This window comes from Schistocerca cancellata, chromosome 3 (genome assembly GCF_023864275.1).
Source record: "Schistocerca cancellata isolate TAMUIC-IGC-003103 chromosome 3, iqSchCanc2.1, whole genome shotgun sequence".
NCBI classification, from domain to species: domain Eukaryota; kingdom Metazoa; phylum Arthropoda; class Insecta; order Orthoptera; family Acrididae; genus Schistocerca; species Schistocerca cancellata.
In genome coordinates this window covers 594,843,127-594,859,531 of record NC_064628.1, presented here as the reverse complement: position 1 = coordinate 594,859,531, position 16,405 = coordinate 594,843,127, and the positions used below count along the sequence as shown (strand labels likewise).

General features: G+C 45.8%; 1 protein-coding gene across 1 annotated transcript in view; it reads left to right on the top strand.

Annotated features, from left to right (window-relative positions):
• The window catches only part of LOC126175476 (uncharacterized), a 34,327-nt gene that overhangs the window by 13,330 nt on the left and 4,592 nt on the right, over positions 1 to 16,405 (top strand). The window contains exons 2-3 of the mRNA XM_049922288.1: positions 10,179 to 10,319; positions 10,418 to 10,985. Coding sequence (XP_049778245.1) covers positions 10,467 to 10,985 — 519 coding nt within the window. The 5' untranslated portion in view covers positions 10,179 to 10,319; positions 10,418 to 10,466. The remainder of the gene's footprint in view (positions 1 to 10,178; positions 10,320 to 10,417; positions 10,986 to 16,405) is intronic.

Genomic DNA, 16,405 nt, shown 5'->3' with positions numbered 1-16,405 from the left:
GTGGCGTAATCTACCTCCCCAGCCCCTTCATGCTTTTCTCAGCCATGGATAATGTCATTCTCCAGTGGAACTGCAGCGGTTTATTCCACCATCTTGCTGAGCTCTGACAACTTCTCAGCCTTCACCCTTTCCTCTGCATCGCTCTTCAAGAAACTTGGTTTCCGGTGATGCGAACCCCTGCCCTCCGTGGCTATCGGGGTTATTATAGGAACCGGGCAGCTTACGACAGGGTCTCTGGTGGCGTCTGCATCTACGTCCTTCACTCCCTTCACAGCGAGTCTGTTCGTCTCCAAACACCTTTAGAGGCTGTCGCTGTTCGGGTCTGAATGCCTCAGGCTCTTACTTTCTGCAGTCTGTATCTTACACCAGATGGTGATGTCCCGCAGCATGTCCTGGCTGCCCTGGTAGCCCAGTTGCCGCCACCTTTTCTGTTACTGGGCGACAACGCCCATAACCCTCTTTGGGGTGGATCAGTGGCAACAGGCCGAGGCAGGTCCGGTGAGTATGTATTGGCACAGCTGGGCCTCTCCCTCTTAAATGATGGTGCCTTCACACATTTCAGTGTGGTGCATGGCACGTACTCAGCCATCGACCTTTCAATCTGCAGCCGTAGCCTCTTACCGTCTGTCAAGTGGAGTGTGCACGACGACTTGTGCGGTAATGACCACTTTCCGATCTTCCTGTCACTGCCACAGTGTCCCTCTTCTAGGGGCACCTACAGATGGGCTATTAATAAGGCTGACTGGGACTTGTTCTCCTCCACTGCCAGTATTGAGCCTCTTTCCAATGACGCCATTGATGCGGTGGTTCACTCAATCACCACCAGCATCGTTAATGCAGCAGAATCTTCCATTCCCTGTTCTTCTGGGTCCCCTTGGCGGAGAACTGTGTCTTGGTGGTTGCCCAAGATCGCTGTGGTGATTAAAGATTGCAGGCGGGCGCTCCAGCGTCACAAGCGGCATCCCTCATTACAACACCTCATTGCCTTTAAATGGCTCCGTGTGCGGGCCCGCCACATCATTCGCCAACACAAGCAAGAGTGCTGGGAACGGTATGTCTCCATCATTGGCCTCCGTACCTCCCCATCACAGGTGTGGGCTAAGATTAGGCGACTCTATGGCTATCGGACGCCCGTCAGTGTCCCTGCGCTTTCACTGAATGGAGCAGTTTGTACTGACCCCGACACAATTGCCAACTGCTTAGCAGAGCATTTTCTCAGAGTTCTGCTTCTGCGAATTACCCACTGGCCTTCCACTCCCTGTAAGAGCGGTTGGAACGTCGGAGCCTTCCATTTCACACACGCCACCCTGAATCCTACCCTGTTCCGTTCAGTGAGTGGGAATTCCAAAGTGCCTTAGCCGCTTGCACTGATACGGCTCCCGGGCCAGATCGCATCCACTGTCTGATGCTCAAACACCTCTCGGCGGACTGCCAGTGACGCCTCCTAGACCTTTACAACCGTATCTGGGCCAAGGGTTAGTTCCCATCGCAATGGCGGAAAAGCATTGTCATCCCCATTCTAAAACCTGGCAAGAACCCACTGGAGTTCACAGCTACTGCCCCATTAGCCTCATCAACATTCTTTGCAAGTTGCTCGAACCTATGGTGAGCTGGCGGTTGAGTTGGGTACTCGAGTCTTGGGGCCTTCTGGCTCCATCTCAGGGTGGGTTGCATTAGGGCCCACTCTGCCGCCGATAATCTGGTGAGCCTGGAGTCTGCCATCAATACGGCCTTTGCCCGCCGTCAGCACTCCGTCGCTGTCTTTTATGACATGCATAAGGCATACGGTACGACATGGCGACATCAGTTCCTCTCTATGCTTCATGGTTGGGGTCTTCGGGGTCCGCTGCCGATTTTCATACGAAATTTTCTGTCGCATTGTACCTTCCATGTGCAAGTTGCGGCCTCCCATAGTCCTGTCCCGGACGACGCACAGCCACTTATTGCGCCGTGAGGACCCACCTCTATGTCGCTGTGGATCCGCTTTGACGGTGGTCCACATTTTGTTGGCCTGTCCCCTTTTAGCTGTGCTCAGCAGACGTTAGCGCTGCCTGATACGCTCCCTGCCCTTTTAACAGATGACACTGCCATGGCAGGCTTAGTTTTGCATTTTATTTGGGCAGGGGGCTTTTATCTCTTAATCTGAGTGTTTGTCATTTTTTTGTTTTGAGTCTGGCCTTTCACCTAAGATTTTAGACTGGGTTATTTTTTTAGTGTGTTTCTAGGTGGTTGGCTTTTCCGTTTTTGTCTCTATGGTCAGCCAACCACTGTCACACTGTGTGTGATTTTAATTCCTTTTGTCTGGTCTCTGTCTGAGTCTGTCTTGTCCTGTGTCGTCTGTTGTCATCTCCATTGTTCGTTTTTATTCTGTGTGGGTGTCTGAAGTTTTGGAAAAAGGAACTGATGACCGTAGCCCTTCAATACCACAAACCAACCACCCCCAGAGGGCTCGCATCTCTCTTGTGAGTACCTGGTTGACCACCACAAGGGCCCAGACCTTGCAGCACTACTTCACTTTCTGTGCTGCAGGTTTATTTCTCTCGTATTCTTTTTTATTTGTTTTCCATTGGCTGGTTTTCTTGGTGCTGATTGTGCTTGGATCTGAGTTGTGTTTTAGACACATTGTCTTATCTTCCAGCCTTCTACAACATTTCGTTATTAATTGTATGGTCCTCATGTTGGGTTTGACTTGCTGCAATTTTTCTAAGTTTTACAGAAGTGCGGTACATGCATCGAAGGTTGCCGAATACAGCGTGTATTCCACCTTTGTGCCGCTCAGTCTTGCAGTGGTACTAGCCCAAAACGAAGCACGGTAGCCATTCTGTTGCGATGGGAGTTGGGGATCAAGTACTTGCACGGTGGTAGCCCCCTGACCACCCAGGAATCTTATTATTGGTGCCTGAGTTGAAAATTCCCCAAGCAAGCAAAGGAGTATATGCCCGTCATGGCTGGGGCACAGGGACTACAGGCAACTGTTTACTGGCCAGGGTATTGTTGCTGTGAGTGGGTGGTGCCGTTGGTAGGGTAACCGTTTGGAGTGGTTGATCCCATGGCAGGAGATTTGCACGTGAAGTAACCAGCAGTGTCGTCTGGAGCTAAGACAATGAGGAGAGGTAAAACCCCAAAAGGTTCCCTTCCCTGACTATGCCATGATAGGGACAAAGGCTCAGAGACAAGACAAAAAAAATTGCACCCCCCCCCCCCTCCCAAAAAAAAGCTTGGTTTGTTTTAGGATGAACAGGGACTCCATTTTGACTACAAACCCATTGTTGTTTGTGGAGTGTGTCAGGGACAAGTTTGGGGAAGTGGGAGTGAGGTCAGAATGAAAATTGAGTCCGTTCTGTTTAATATGTCTCCCCCTGCTTAGTTGCGGGTGCTGCTTGCATGCAACAAGCTGGGTGACATTCCTGTCACTATAACTCCCATGTTGCAGGGTATCATTTTTCGCTGAGATCTTCTTTTACAGACCGATCTTGGTCTTCGAAGGTGACTTCCTGTGAAGGTCGAGCTGTACATTCATCTTAGCATGCGGTGCTACAAGTGCAAGTGATTTGCACATATGCATTGCAATGCCAAACCTTTCTGTAGGAATTGTGGCTGTCAGTTGTGCATGAACATTCCTTGTGCCCCTTCCCCCATGTGTATCAACTGTGGGGGGTTCACCAGACTGCACCATTTTCAAGCGAGAAAGAAAACGAGGAATACAAGACCCTAGACTGTCTCGCATATCAGGAGGACAAGAAGAATAGCAATCGCCTACATCCTGTACATGAGACAATGTTGTACGCTACAGCTACGATGACGTTGCCCGCTTTAGTGGCCATGCCAGCATCCTCCATGTCTTCGTCTGGCCATTGAGGCCACTAATACAGCCGCTCCCCTGGTGGTTGGATGTTGTCCCCAACATCCCATTTTTGGAGCGTCAAATCTCTGTCCATTGGGGATACCAGTCTACAACCCCACCTGGAGAAGTAATGTCCTCCTGCAGCAGACCTATCCAGAAAGGGATCCGTTGGGACACTCCCTGCCAAAACTCAGCTGCCCTGCTATCAGATGCCAGCCAGTGACTGAAGGAGTTGCAGGTTGTAGGACTTTGTGGTCCTCAACTGTCCTAGAATCAGGTGCAGACTAGCCCTCACAGGTGTCATAATCGTCTAAGGACAAGAAAAGTCCTCCATAAAGAGGGAGATTTTGATGGCCCCCATCCTGCCAGACCCCTCAAGTTGTTCCACCTCTGTATCCTTGAGACTGTTACTGGGGTGACGTCAGTTGCCCTGGACACCTCCCCCTCCCCTCCCTCGAACTGTGATATGCAACAAATGTGTGTTGGTGGTGTATCTTCATACCAAATGGCAGCACTGAGGCATGATCTGCCTCCTTGGTCCCTTTGCATCCACTATGTTCTCTGCAAGTTGCTCGAAACTATGGTGAAACAACAGCTGTGTTGGTAACTTGAGTCTTGGGGTCTTTCGGCTCTGTCCTAAGCTGGTTTTCACCAAGGCCATTCTGTTGCTGACAATATGGTCTGCCTGGAGTCTGCTGTTCAGTCAGCTTTTGCCCACCATCAGCGTGTTACTGATGTCGTCTTTTACTTGCTCAGGGCTTATGACACCACATCCCCGTTAGCCTCAACAAGCAGTATCTCTCTAGCCAGCTCCCAGTGCTTGTCCCGAGCTTCTTGTCTCACTGTACTTTCCAGGTTCAAGCTGGTGTTCCCGCAGTGCTCCCCATGTACTACAATAGAATGGGGTCCCCCTTTTCTAGTGGTTATCAATGGTCTAGCTGCAGCTGTGGGGTCTACAGTGTCACCCTTCCTGTTCACTGATGACTTTTGCGTGTACAGTTGATCTGCAACTATGGATGTCGCTGAACACTGGTTATTAGGATGCCGTACAGAAGGTGCAGTCCTGGGCACACACTTGTGGCTTCCAGTTTTCTGTAACCAAAGTGTGTCCTGCACTTCTGTTGTCTTCGTATTGTCCATACCCAGCCTGAACTCTTTCTCTCAATGACCAGATCAGATGCCTAATGTGGTAGATTCTCCCCCCCCCCCAACCCAAGCCACCCCCCACCCCTCCCCAACATAAGTGAATGTTCTGCTAACACGTAAATACTTTTCACTGCCTTAGTAACACCATCTGGGTGCAGACCACTGTACACTTTTGTGGCTCTACAAAGTTCTGATCCTGCTAAAACTTGATTATGAGAGTGTGGTGTATGGCTCAACATTGCCTTCAGCATTACAGATGTTGGACCCGATACACCATTATGGCGTCCATTTGTGACAGGTGCCTTTCGGATCAGCACTGTGAACAGCCTACTCAGAGGCTGACACGTCTCCCCTACAGATCATGCACCAACAATTGCTGCTCAAATATCCAATACACATTCAGTGCTCCCCTGTGAGCTACTGAATTATCATGACCTTTTTCCTGGTAGGGAGATCCACCTCCTGCAACAGAGTTAAAGACCTGTAGTCACAACCACAGTTCGAATACAGTCTGAACTTCATTTTCCCCACTGTCACCCCTTTTCAGGGAGAAATTGCTTGTACCCCCAGTGTGTGTACCTCTCCTTCGGACTGGAAGACTCAGTAGACAGTGGTTTTTTGCTGCCTTTTTGTGGATACTCTTGACACATTTCCAGGCTGATGTGGTATACACTGATGACTGTACGGTAGACAGATGAACAGGTTTCGCCTATACACATGCAATATGCGGTAAACTATGCTCCCTGCCTAACAAATGCAGTGTATTCACTACAGAATTGGTGGCAATTGATGAGACCCTCAGCCATCTTCATTATTGCACTGGCAAGTTGTTCTTAATTGGCAGTGACTCTTTGAGTAATCTTCCGGCTGTCAACCAGTGCTGCCGCCCCCTGAGGGTCCGGGTGTTAGAATAGGCCCGAGGTATTCCTGTCTGTCGTAAGAGGCGACTAAAAGGGGTCTCGCATTTTGGCCTTTATGTGATGCTCCCCTGTCAGGTTTGACCTCCATCTTTCTAAATTTTCCCAAAGAGAGAGCCACATGGTGCATCGTCTCCATCGTGCATTGAGATCTTTAGCCGGGTGCATAGTCTCCATCGTGCATTGAGATCTTTAGCCCACTTGCTCATTTTAGCATTGCAGTCCCACTCATTCTCCATCTCTTGGGTGAGGACATCTTCCTGGGTGCATTTTCCACCATGCACTACACAGTGTCGCTTTATGCACTGACGATGACCATGTACTTCTTATTACCTCATATCCACGGTAGCCAGTCCGTTGTGGTGGGGCCGCCATGTACCCTGTTGGTTGTAGCCCCCTGAAAACATAGGGATTGCTCTGCTGATACCTGCGCCGTTAACTCTTCTCGTATGCCATGGAGTAGATTGGGGCATTGGGACTCCCGGCAATGGCCATCCTGCCAGGTGGCCCTTGCTGATGCAGGGTAGCACCCATGGGGAGGTCCCCTGGTCAGAGTGGGTGGCATCTGGGCGAATGACATGCCGTGAAGTGTAGTACGTCATGTTTTGCTGGTGGTCCGCCACCAGCAGTCTCTTTAAGTGGGCAAAGTCTAACTTCAATGCTAAGAAATATGGCCCCAAATCATTCCCCTCCCTGGCCACACCATCGGAGGAATGCCAGGCTAAGGATGGCAGGGAAACTTATTCGCCCCGGTACCTCGTATGTATAAGAGTTGATGGGGAATCTTTCATGTCCATGAAGCCTCAGTTTTTTGTGGAGCATTTGGAAGACAAGTTTGGGGAGGTGGGGGGCTTGTCCAAAATGTGCTCTGGGTCAGTCTTGATAAAAACAGCATCCTCTGCCCAGTGACAGGCCTTACTCACTTGTGACAAGTTAGGGGATGTTTCTGTTACTGGCATGCCCTATAAGAGCTTAAATATGATCCAGGGTACAATATTCCACAGGGACCTTCTTTTTCAGTCTGACGACAAGCTGCACGCCAATTAGGAGCAGCGAGGTGTTCATTTCGTCTGGTGCGTCCATTGGGGTCGAGGGATACTCAGGTTGCCACCGGAGCCTTCATCTTAGCCTTCGAGGGTGACACATTGCGGTGATGGTCTACCGCTGTGACTTGAAGCCAGATATTCCTCCCCCGATGTGATGCTTTAAGTGCTGGAAGTTCGGCCAAGTCTTCCCACTGTACTTCCAACGTCACATGTCGAGATTGTGGACGTCCATCACATCCCAATACTCCATGTGTCCTGCCTCCCATCTGTGTCAACTGCTTGTCAGACTACAGGATTTTGCAGGAGGAGAGGAAAACCATGGAATATAAGGCCCTGGTTCGACTGACGTACACTGAGGCTAAGAGGAAATTTGAGTGCATACATCCTGTGGCTATGACCACCTCTTATGCTGCCGCTACGAGAACAGTTGTCTCCCCATCAGTTCCTCGCATTCCTGTTGCTTCTCAGAACTAAAAGACTGCACCTGCCCCCTTGACGGTTGGGGACACTTCCCTCCCTTTTGCTCCCGCACCACCTACTTAAGGAGCAACACCCCCTCAACCATTGGGGGATATCAGTCCCCACTTCTGAGCCAGAGAAGCGTAAGTTTTCTTCGGCTCCTCTCACTAGGAAGGGGCCCCTTGGGTCACTCCCTTCCAAGGTTTCTACCAGTGGGAAAGATGACACCCACCAGTGGCTGAAGAGCCCAAAAGCAGCTTGTTGTAAGACTTCACACTCATCCTCAGTCCCGGAGACTGAATCAGTGAAGTCCTCCCAGCCAGGGAAACCCAAGGAGCAGTGAGAGAAATCCATAAAGAAGAGAGAGAAATCCAAAAAGGAGGTCACCAAGACCAAGGGAGTTGCGGTGGCACCCACACCACAGCTACCTACCAGCTCTGCATCTGCAGATGAGGTGGAGATTCTGGCATCCACTGAGGACCTAGATCTCGCCAAACTCTGTGACAATGGATATAGACTCCTCAGGCAAAAAGTTTGTGGCAGCAGGTGACCCAGAGGCCTCATTGAATGTTCCATGCCTTCCCAGTCTCACGATGACATCCTCCAGTGGAATTGCAGCGGTTTCTTTCACCGCCTGGCTGAACTACAGCAATTGTTAAGCTTTACACCTGCTTTCTGCATTGCCCTCCAGGAAACCTGGTTCCCAGCAATGCGGACTCCTGCCCTCCAAGGCTGTAAGGGGTAGTATAGGAACAGTAGCGACTATAATAGTGTGTCTGGTGGAGTTTGCATTTATGTCCTAAACTAAGTCTATAGTGAACCTGCACCCCTTCAAACACCTCTTGAAGCTGTGGCTGTCAGAATGACGACGACGCAGGAAATAACTGTCTGCAATGTGTATCTTCCTCCAGATGGGACAGTGTCCTAGAATGTATTAACTGCATTAAGTGACCAACTCCCTAAACCTTTCCTACTTTCGGGAGATTTTAACACCCATTATCCCTTGTGGGGTGGCACCGTGCTTATTGGCTGAGCCAGAGATGTCGAAACTTCACTGTATCAGTTCGACCTCTGCCTCTTAAATACTGGGGCCACCACACATTTCAGTGTGGCTCATGGGAGTTACTAGGCCATTGATTTATCAATTTGCAGCCCAGGACTTCTCCCATCTGTCCACTGCAGAGCACTTGATGACCTGTGTGGTAGTGACCATTTCCCCATCTTCCTGTCACTACCCAGGCAGCAGGCCTACGGACACCTGCCCAGATGGGCTTTAAACACGGTGGACTGGGAAACTTACACCTCTGCTGTCACCGTTGAATCTTCCCCACATGGCAACATCAAAGTGATGGTTGAGCAGCTGACTACGACAATCGTTTCTGTGGCAGAAAACACGATCCCTTGCTCTTTAGGGTGCCCCTGGTGAAAAGCAGTCCCTCGGTTGTCAGGGTGGGAGAAATGTCTCGACCATCCGGTGCCATGTGTCACCTTCCCAAGTCTGGATAAAGATCAAACATGTTGTCAGGTACCAGTCCCCAACAGGTCTCCCCGGTTTTAATGTGAGTGATGTGTTACCTACTGACACAAACACGATTGCCGAGCACTGTACTCGAGCCTTTTGTGTCAAAGAATTACCCACCAGCCTTCCTCTCTCAAATAGCGACTGGAAGGGAAAGTCCTCTCATTCACTGCATGCTACACTACACTCCGTCTTCAGGCCACAAGTGGCCCACCGGGACCATCCAACCACCGTGTCATCCTCAGGTGAGGATGCGGATAGGAGGGGCGTGTGGTCAGCACACCGCTCTCCTGGTCGTTATGATAGTTGTCTTTGACCGGAGCCACTACTATTCGGTTGAGTAGCTCCTCAATTGGCATCACGAGGCTGAGTGCACCCCGAAAAATGGCAACAGCGCATGTCGGCTGGATGGTCGCCCATCCAAGCGCCGGCCACACCCGACAGTGCTTAACTTCGGTGATCTCACGGGAACAGGTGTATCCACTGCGGCAAGGCTGTTACCACTGCACGCTACAGTGAATCCTATAACGTCCCACTTAACAGTGTGGGAGCTCCTCAGTACCCTTGCACATTGTCCCAACACAGCTTCTTGACCAGATTGAATCCACAGTCAAATGATTAAACATCTCTCATCTGACTACAAGCGATATCTCCTCATCATCTTCAACTGGATCTGGTGTGATGGCGTCTTTCCATCTCAATGGCGGGAGAGCACCATCATTCTGGTGCTCAAACTTGGTAAAAACCCGCTTGATGTAAAGAGCTATCGGCCCCATTAGCCTTACCAACGTTCTTTGTAAGATGCTGGAATGTATGGTGTGTTGGCGGTTGGATTGGGTCTTGGAGTCATATGGCTTACTGGCTCCAACGTCAGGGCGGCTTCCGCCAGGGTCGCTCTATCATCGATAATCTTGTGTCTCTCGAGTATACCATACAAACAGCCCATTTCCCGACGCCAACACCTGGTTGCCGTCTTTTGACTTACGTAAAGTATACAACACGACCTGGCGACATCATATCCTTGCCACGTTGTACGAGTGAAACTGAAACAGTTTTTCAAAATTTTAATGCAACTAGTTTAAAGTGTTTAAATTGCCATTCAATTAATGATACCTTTTTTATTCACACCACACTACTCTTTGTGTGAAAAACAGTTAAATTTCTTTCCCAACACACTATTTTTCATGTATCACATACACTTTTATTGTAATGATGATTTATAGATTATTATTGTAATTTACTTTCAGATGATGACTCATTCATCCTCGAACATACAAGAGGATCTCTGGAATAAGAGCTGTGGACAATTGAAGACTTTTCCATTTACTGGTCTGGCGCAGCGAAGTGCAATTCAGCTTCTGCGCATGGGAATTATGCACTAAACACAGGTCTTTAGAGAATACTAGAAATTTTTCACTGTGGCATTAATTGATTTGTATGAAATTCAATTGTTAAACACTTTCGGCATTCTCGTTCACTTTTCCAGTTTCAAAGAGAGAGAGAATCTGCTTGAGCGTATTAGTGTGGGAAGGACAATGAGAAAAAGCAGAACAACCGTTAAACCTGCAAATGAGGTTGACAGTAAGGAACTTGTCATGGAGTTAGAGAAAACAGCAAATACGTTTGCACGTGAAACCGAAACAATTAAAGACAGTTTCAAAGAATCGCAAGAAAGTAGAGGTAAACTTCCAAAGTCAAGAAAACGTGGTTGGCAGAAACAGATTTATGTTGGTAAAAATACCAACCCGCTTCATATGAAGAGTATTAAAAGACAAAGTGCAGTTGGCTTTATTAACATGACTAGACATAAGCAAAATAAACAAGTCTACAAAACAAATAGGAAATCAAGCAGTGATGCAGTGGGTACAAAAGATGGCTACAGTGAAATACCTGACTCTGAAGAGGAGGAATACGTGGAAAAGATGCAGTTGAAAGGATTTGAAGCTGTAGAACAGAACCTGCAAAGTACTGAAGAATGTTTTGGTGTTAGAGAGGAAGACTGTCAAGACTGTCCAGAATACAAGTCTTCAGCAGCGTTGTTCTACTCTAATAATGTATAGTATTGTTCACATATGGCATTGCATACACTAATTGTCAGTACATTATGTTCCATGGTTCTAAGTTATTCCAAATCAATTTATTTTTACTGTTCATATGCATTTTCAAGGCAGTATGTGCGAGCAAATTTTTTGCTCCACTTTTTATTTATTTGTTTATTTTTTATGTGTAATGGATACAGTAATGCTTCATGCTGATTTTGACTACTTCACTAGAATACCTCAGTTCATTTGATTTACTTTCATATATTGTTTCAATAACCATTTAATTTCATTTTCTATTAAGCTTATAATGCCAAAAATCATTGAAAGGCAACTCGAGGGAGAAGCAAAATGTCGTGTTCCAGTGTGATGCTGACTCAACAGTATTTGTTGGCAATCGTAACAAAGTTAATCTTTTGATCACTGTAATTAGCCATTATCTAGAATTCAAGTATTGTTTGATAATTATTTGTGATGAATTAAAACTGTTTGGTTGACGGGGACACAAACCTGGCCACTGCCTTGTAGGGCAATGCACTGCCAATTAGTTACTTGAGCATGTCATATGGACCAACTCAAAACTTCAAGTTGACGCTTGTTTTCTGTCTTGGACGAGTTTTTATTTCCCAATTTACTGGCATTTACAGTGTTACGAATATTTGCGACATTTATGCCTGGGCTGTAGTTCCACTCAGGAATGCAATGTAATTTGTAACAAATGTTCATTGCAGCAGATACTCTACTAAAAAGAAAAAATACATTATCTCATTGTCATATTTCAGTGAATGAACTAAAATTATAATCAGGTATCAGCCCATTTAGAGATGTTTTTGCAACCTGTGAGAGGGAGTTTGTTTTATAAACTTTTATATGAAGTACTTCAAATTCTCATGGATTAAAACTGTGTTGAGGACTTGGACACAATTCTGCTACTCTGACTTGCAGGATTTAGAATCAAAGTACTGTATATATTTTTAGCTCTGCTAGGAAGTTCCATTACGAAACATAAAATCCTAATAAGTTTCTCTACAGTTGACAGTTGTAATTCCTCTGTGAACTATGTTATATATCTAAAGCTACTAAGAGAAAAGAGTTTTCTCAAAAAGATAATTGCACTACTCAAAAGTGAATAACTCAGAGTGGACACACTATATATAAATATGCAGAAAAGAATAAATACACAAATAACAGAATTGTAGGAGCGGAATGATACACAGTTACCTCAACACGCTCAAAGCAATTAACGTTGACAAGTGCAGTTCTGTCTCAAAAGGGGGAGATGGGTAGCACCAACAAAAAGTATTTGTATGTACTTTTTTGTGGGCAGAAAAACTTTGATCAGAGAGTAAAAAACTGCTTCAGTTGACAGTAATTTCTTATTTATTGCTCAGCCAGTTTCGACGCCTAAACTCTGACCTTGAGGTGTCACCTAATAATTAAGAAACCATTTATGTGCGATAGTCAGTTGTGCAAAACCATGCCTATACTAAACAAATGCATGGGAGTGTAGGACCAGCATCTGGAGCACCTACCTGAACAGCTGACAAGGAAGGTACTTGTTGGCTCTCTAGGCGGGCACCCAGATTCCTCGTCCTACACTTCCAAGCGTTTTGTTAACATAGAATCATTCTCAGTTTTTGGAAAGTACAAAGGGTGTTCAAAAAGTTTTGCACAGTCGTGTCTTTTTTTTTTTTTTGCGGGAGGAGAATAAAATTTTTATGAACGTACTTGGATCATTCAGCTATACATAGAGCCTGCTCAATTTAGCCTCCATCAGCTGTGACACATCTGGCCCAACGTTCTTTCCATGATATGAATGCACTATGATAAAATTCTGGGGATTGACTTTTATTTCATCGCTGGATACAGGAAATGAGGTCTTTCTTACTATCAAATTTTTGCCGGGCAGGTGGGCCTTCAGACGACCAAAGACGTAAAAATCAGATGGAGCCAAATCCAGATTGTGGGGAGGATGAGGAACAATTTTCCAACCCATTTTTCTGATTTTCTCCTGTGACATAAGGGCTGTATGGGGTTTGGCACTGTCATGGTGTAGTCTGATGAGCTGACCCTGAAGCGGTGGTCTGTGGGTCTCGACGGCACGTCACAGCTTGTCCAATCACAAACAGTAACGGTTCCGGTTAATTATGGAGCCAGTCTTGAAGAGGAACTCCATCACTGACCATTGTTGCAACCTGGCATCTACTTCACAGTCCATTATGGCTCACCCAAGTATGTTCACAAAAAAAATTAATTCTCCTCCTGCAAAAAATAAAAAATTAGAGATGACTGTGCAAAACTTATTGAACGCCCTTTGTATCATTCTCAGTTGATCAAATGTGTAGTGTGGACTGAAACTGAACCTGCTTCTCCAGTTGAATTACGGTTGCATAACATTAGCGGTAAGAGATCAGGTCTCTACTACTTCGTTTATGCTACTACCATTCTCAGCAAGCACGGGTGCATTAGCTGTTACTGAATTCTTTGAGTACTTATTGTATTGTAGAGTCGGCATAAGCTGATTCCTGACAGCTGCCAGTGGTGTTGCCAGTTTTCAGCTGCAGAGCACAAATGGCTGCAGCAAAAAACAATAGCTGTTTATAGAGCCCCAGCAGCACTGAGGCAATGCCATAGAAACATTTACAACATTGCCATGTGTGATTTGTTGAGATGGTGCGCAAAGCAGCTGTGCCCAGCCCACTGCAACTGCCAGGGATCTTGTTACACCAATTAAAGTATAGACTATTATGTGGGGTTCAAATATGACTCCCATGACACCAAAAAGGACCTGAAATCTCTATGACCATGTGTTCATTCTACTTGCCTAAAACACAGGCCACGCTGCCAGTCCTACAAGACAGAGGTGGGGCTTTTTCCCACACACCTCTCATCTCCTCACAACAGTATACGTTCTTGTTTGTTAATTCTCCCAGTTGACTGTCATGTTAAAGTGTCCATACTATATACCCATTTTGTGATATCAAAACCATATAAAGGCAAACTGTGTAAGAAAGAGCACACATGTGAAATCAAAATCTGCTGCTGGGTAACATTCAGTAACATCTCTCTCCTTCCCTTGCCTGTTTGGATTCTCCCCAACATTGCTGGTCAGTCCTGTCCCACTCTTTAAGTGTCTAATCATCCATAAATATCAGGAGTAGGGATAACAAATGAGAGCTCAAGTTTTGAGTCGCTTGAGGATTTTTTGATGCTTATCCCATAAAGCAAGCCATATGAAACTCTTAGAAATGTAAACACACTTTATCGTCATAATTCAATGGCACTGTGAAATTGTGAGAACAAACAGGCTGGGACTCTTTTTAGGAAAGACCTGTACTCAACGCAGTGCTTGTAAAGCATATTTATGGCAATGAAGAGGAAATTGTGGTCCTGAGAATAATGTCCCTTAGTATAAAGTGCAATGGCATATTTTTATACGGTATATTAGTTTCGGAAGCCAAAATACAATGTGTGTGATATCCAATTTTGAGAACCATTAAAGATTTCAAGGCAGCTGGGCATCAACTGTAACGTTCCGAATAAGTGTGCTATGTTTTTGTATTGTTGTTAGTAAAAGTGTATTTGGAAAAAATTACAGGATATTGTTTATGCACTAGTTGACTATTTTTCCACATAATCGCCATCCTGTTCATTGCATGTGTTGATTCTTGGCACAAGCTGCTTTATGACTCCTTGAACTCTCGTCTGCTCCTCCCCCACATGATAATCTGGAGCGGCCAAGTTAGAAGGATATGTGGGGTGGTTCAAAACATCTGAGCCAAATGAGGCCAAGAGCACCTTGGTGGCTAAGACTGTATGGGGACAGACGTTGTAGTGCAGCAAGCACACTCCTCCATCAGCATTCCTGTGCTTTTGTTTTGAATCCTTCTTTATTTTAGGGTCTTAAGATATCATTGTGCATTGATGGTCTCGCCCGGATGCAGAAATTCGACCAGAGTGATGCATTATCAGTCCCAAAACACTGATGCCATGATTTCTTTTTGCATGAAATTGTGGCTTGGGAATTTTGTAGCAGATGGGGAATCGGTTTGGTACCACTTCGCATTTGGTTTTACGTCTCGCGTGTAATGATCCACTCATGTTTAATCTGCAGTCACAATAGTGCTCAGAAAATCCTCGCCTTCCAGGTCAAGTTGCTCAAGAAACTTGTGGGCACTATTGATCTGATTTTTTCTGTCCTGCTCAATCAGCTGTTTTGGGACCCATCTTGTGCAGTTTCTGGTATCCCAGTGTGTTTCTGTGTGTGTCTCGTATGAGAGAGTTGTGGAAACATAAGATAAACTTCATGCACTGTCAATTGGCAGTCTTCACAAACAGTTTGCTCAATTTTTTTGCACCAAGTCATCAGTCAAAATTGAAGATCTTCTCTCTGTTAGTCAGGTCTTCCCTCCTCTGTTCGTCATGAACATTTATTCTGTCTCCACTAAACTCCCTAGTACACAACTCACACACACCTGTTCTGTTCATAGCAGTTTCGCTGTAAGCATTTTAGATTCACGATGAAATTTGAGCTGCAGCTCTGTGTATTTTAGGTGCGAGTTTACAAATTATGCGAATCAGTGGTGTCCTCCCCCCCTCCCCCAATAGGAAGAATAATTGTGTTTCATCATAGCTGAATATACAATGTTCTTAGAACAGTTATGACTTCATCCCATGGGAAAAAATAAGATGTCTTTTTCTGAGAACCATCAAAACTGGGTTTGGTTGTTGTTTTAAATAAACAGTTATTGCCATATAGACTTAAAGCAGACATTCCATCAAATCAACCAACATTTCTGTCACTCAAGAAGTCATGTTTCGATATGTGCAACTGCTACACATGAATAGTCACAGTTGAGACTGTCACAGTTGGCTGATACGCAGCTCAAGTCAGTAGATCCCAAGCATGTTCAGTCAGCTTAATGTAGGCAAATAACTTGAATCATTCCACTCAGCTGATTCTTCTCTTCCAGAGGACGCTGTTCACTAGGTGTGTACATTGTTCTTGTGCATTGTCATCATGAAAGACAAACCTTTTGCTGAAGTGTGAACTACAGAACTGGACAATCATTGTGAAGTGCATGGCAGGGGGTACTTCCAGTTGTACCATGTGTAAGGGTTTTTCCTGTTCCATTCGTGTATAGAGTGTGTAAAAAAATGACTATGCTTTTTAATTAGTCTAATCTTGTCTTCACAGGCCCTAAGGGACTGATCTATCGGAGGCTGTAGCATATTTCTAAATTTCTCACTTAATGGTGATTCTTGAAATTTTGTAAGTAGGCTTCCACAAGATAGTTGCTATCTATCTTAAAGTGCCGCCACTTCAGATTTTCAACATATCCTTGAAACTCTTCTGGCTATGAAACAAACTTATGAAAATTTATGCTGCTCTAATTCGTATAGATTCAGTTCTTCAAGTTAGTTCTATTTGGTAT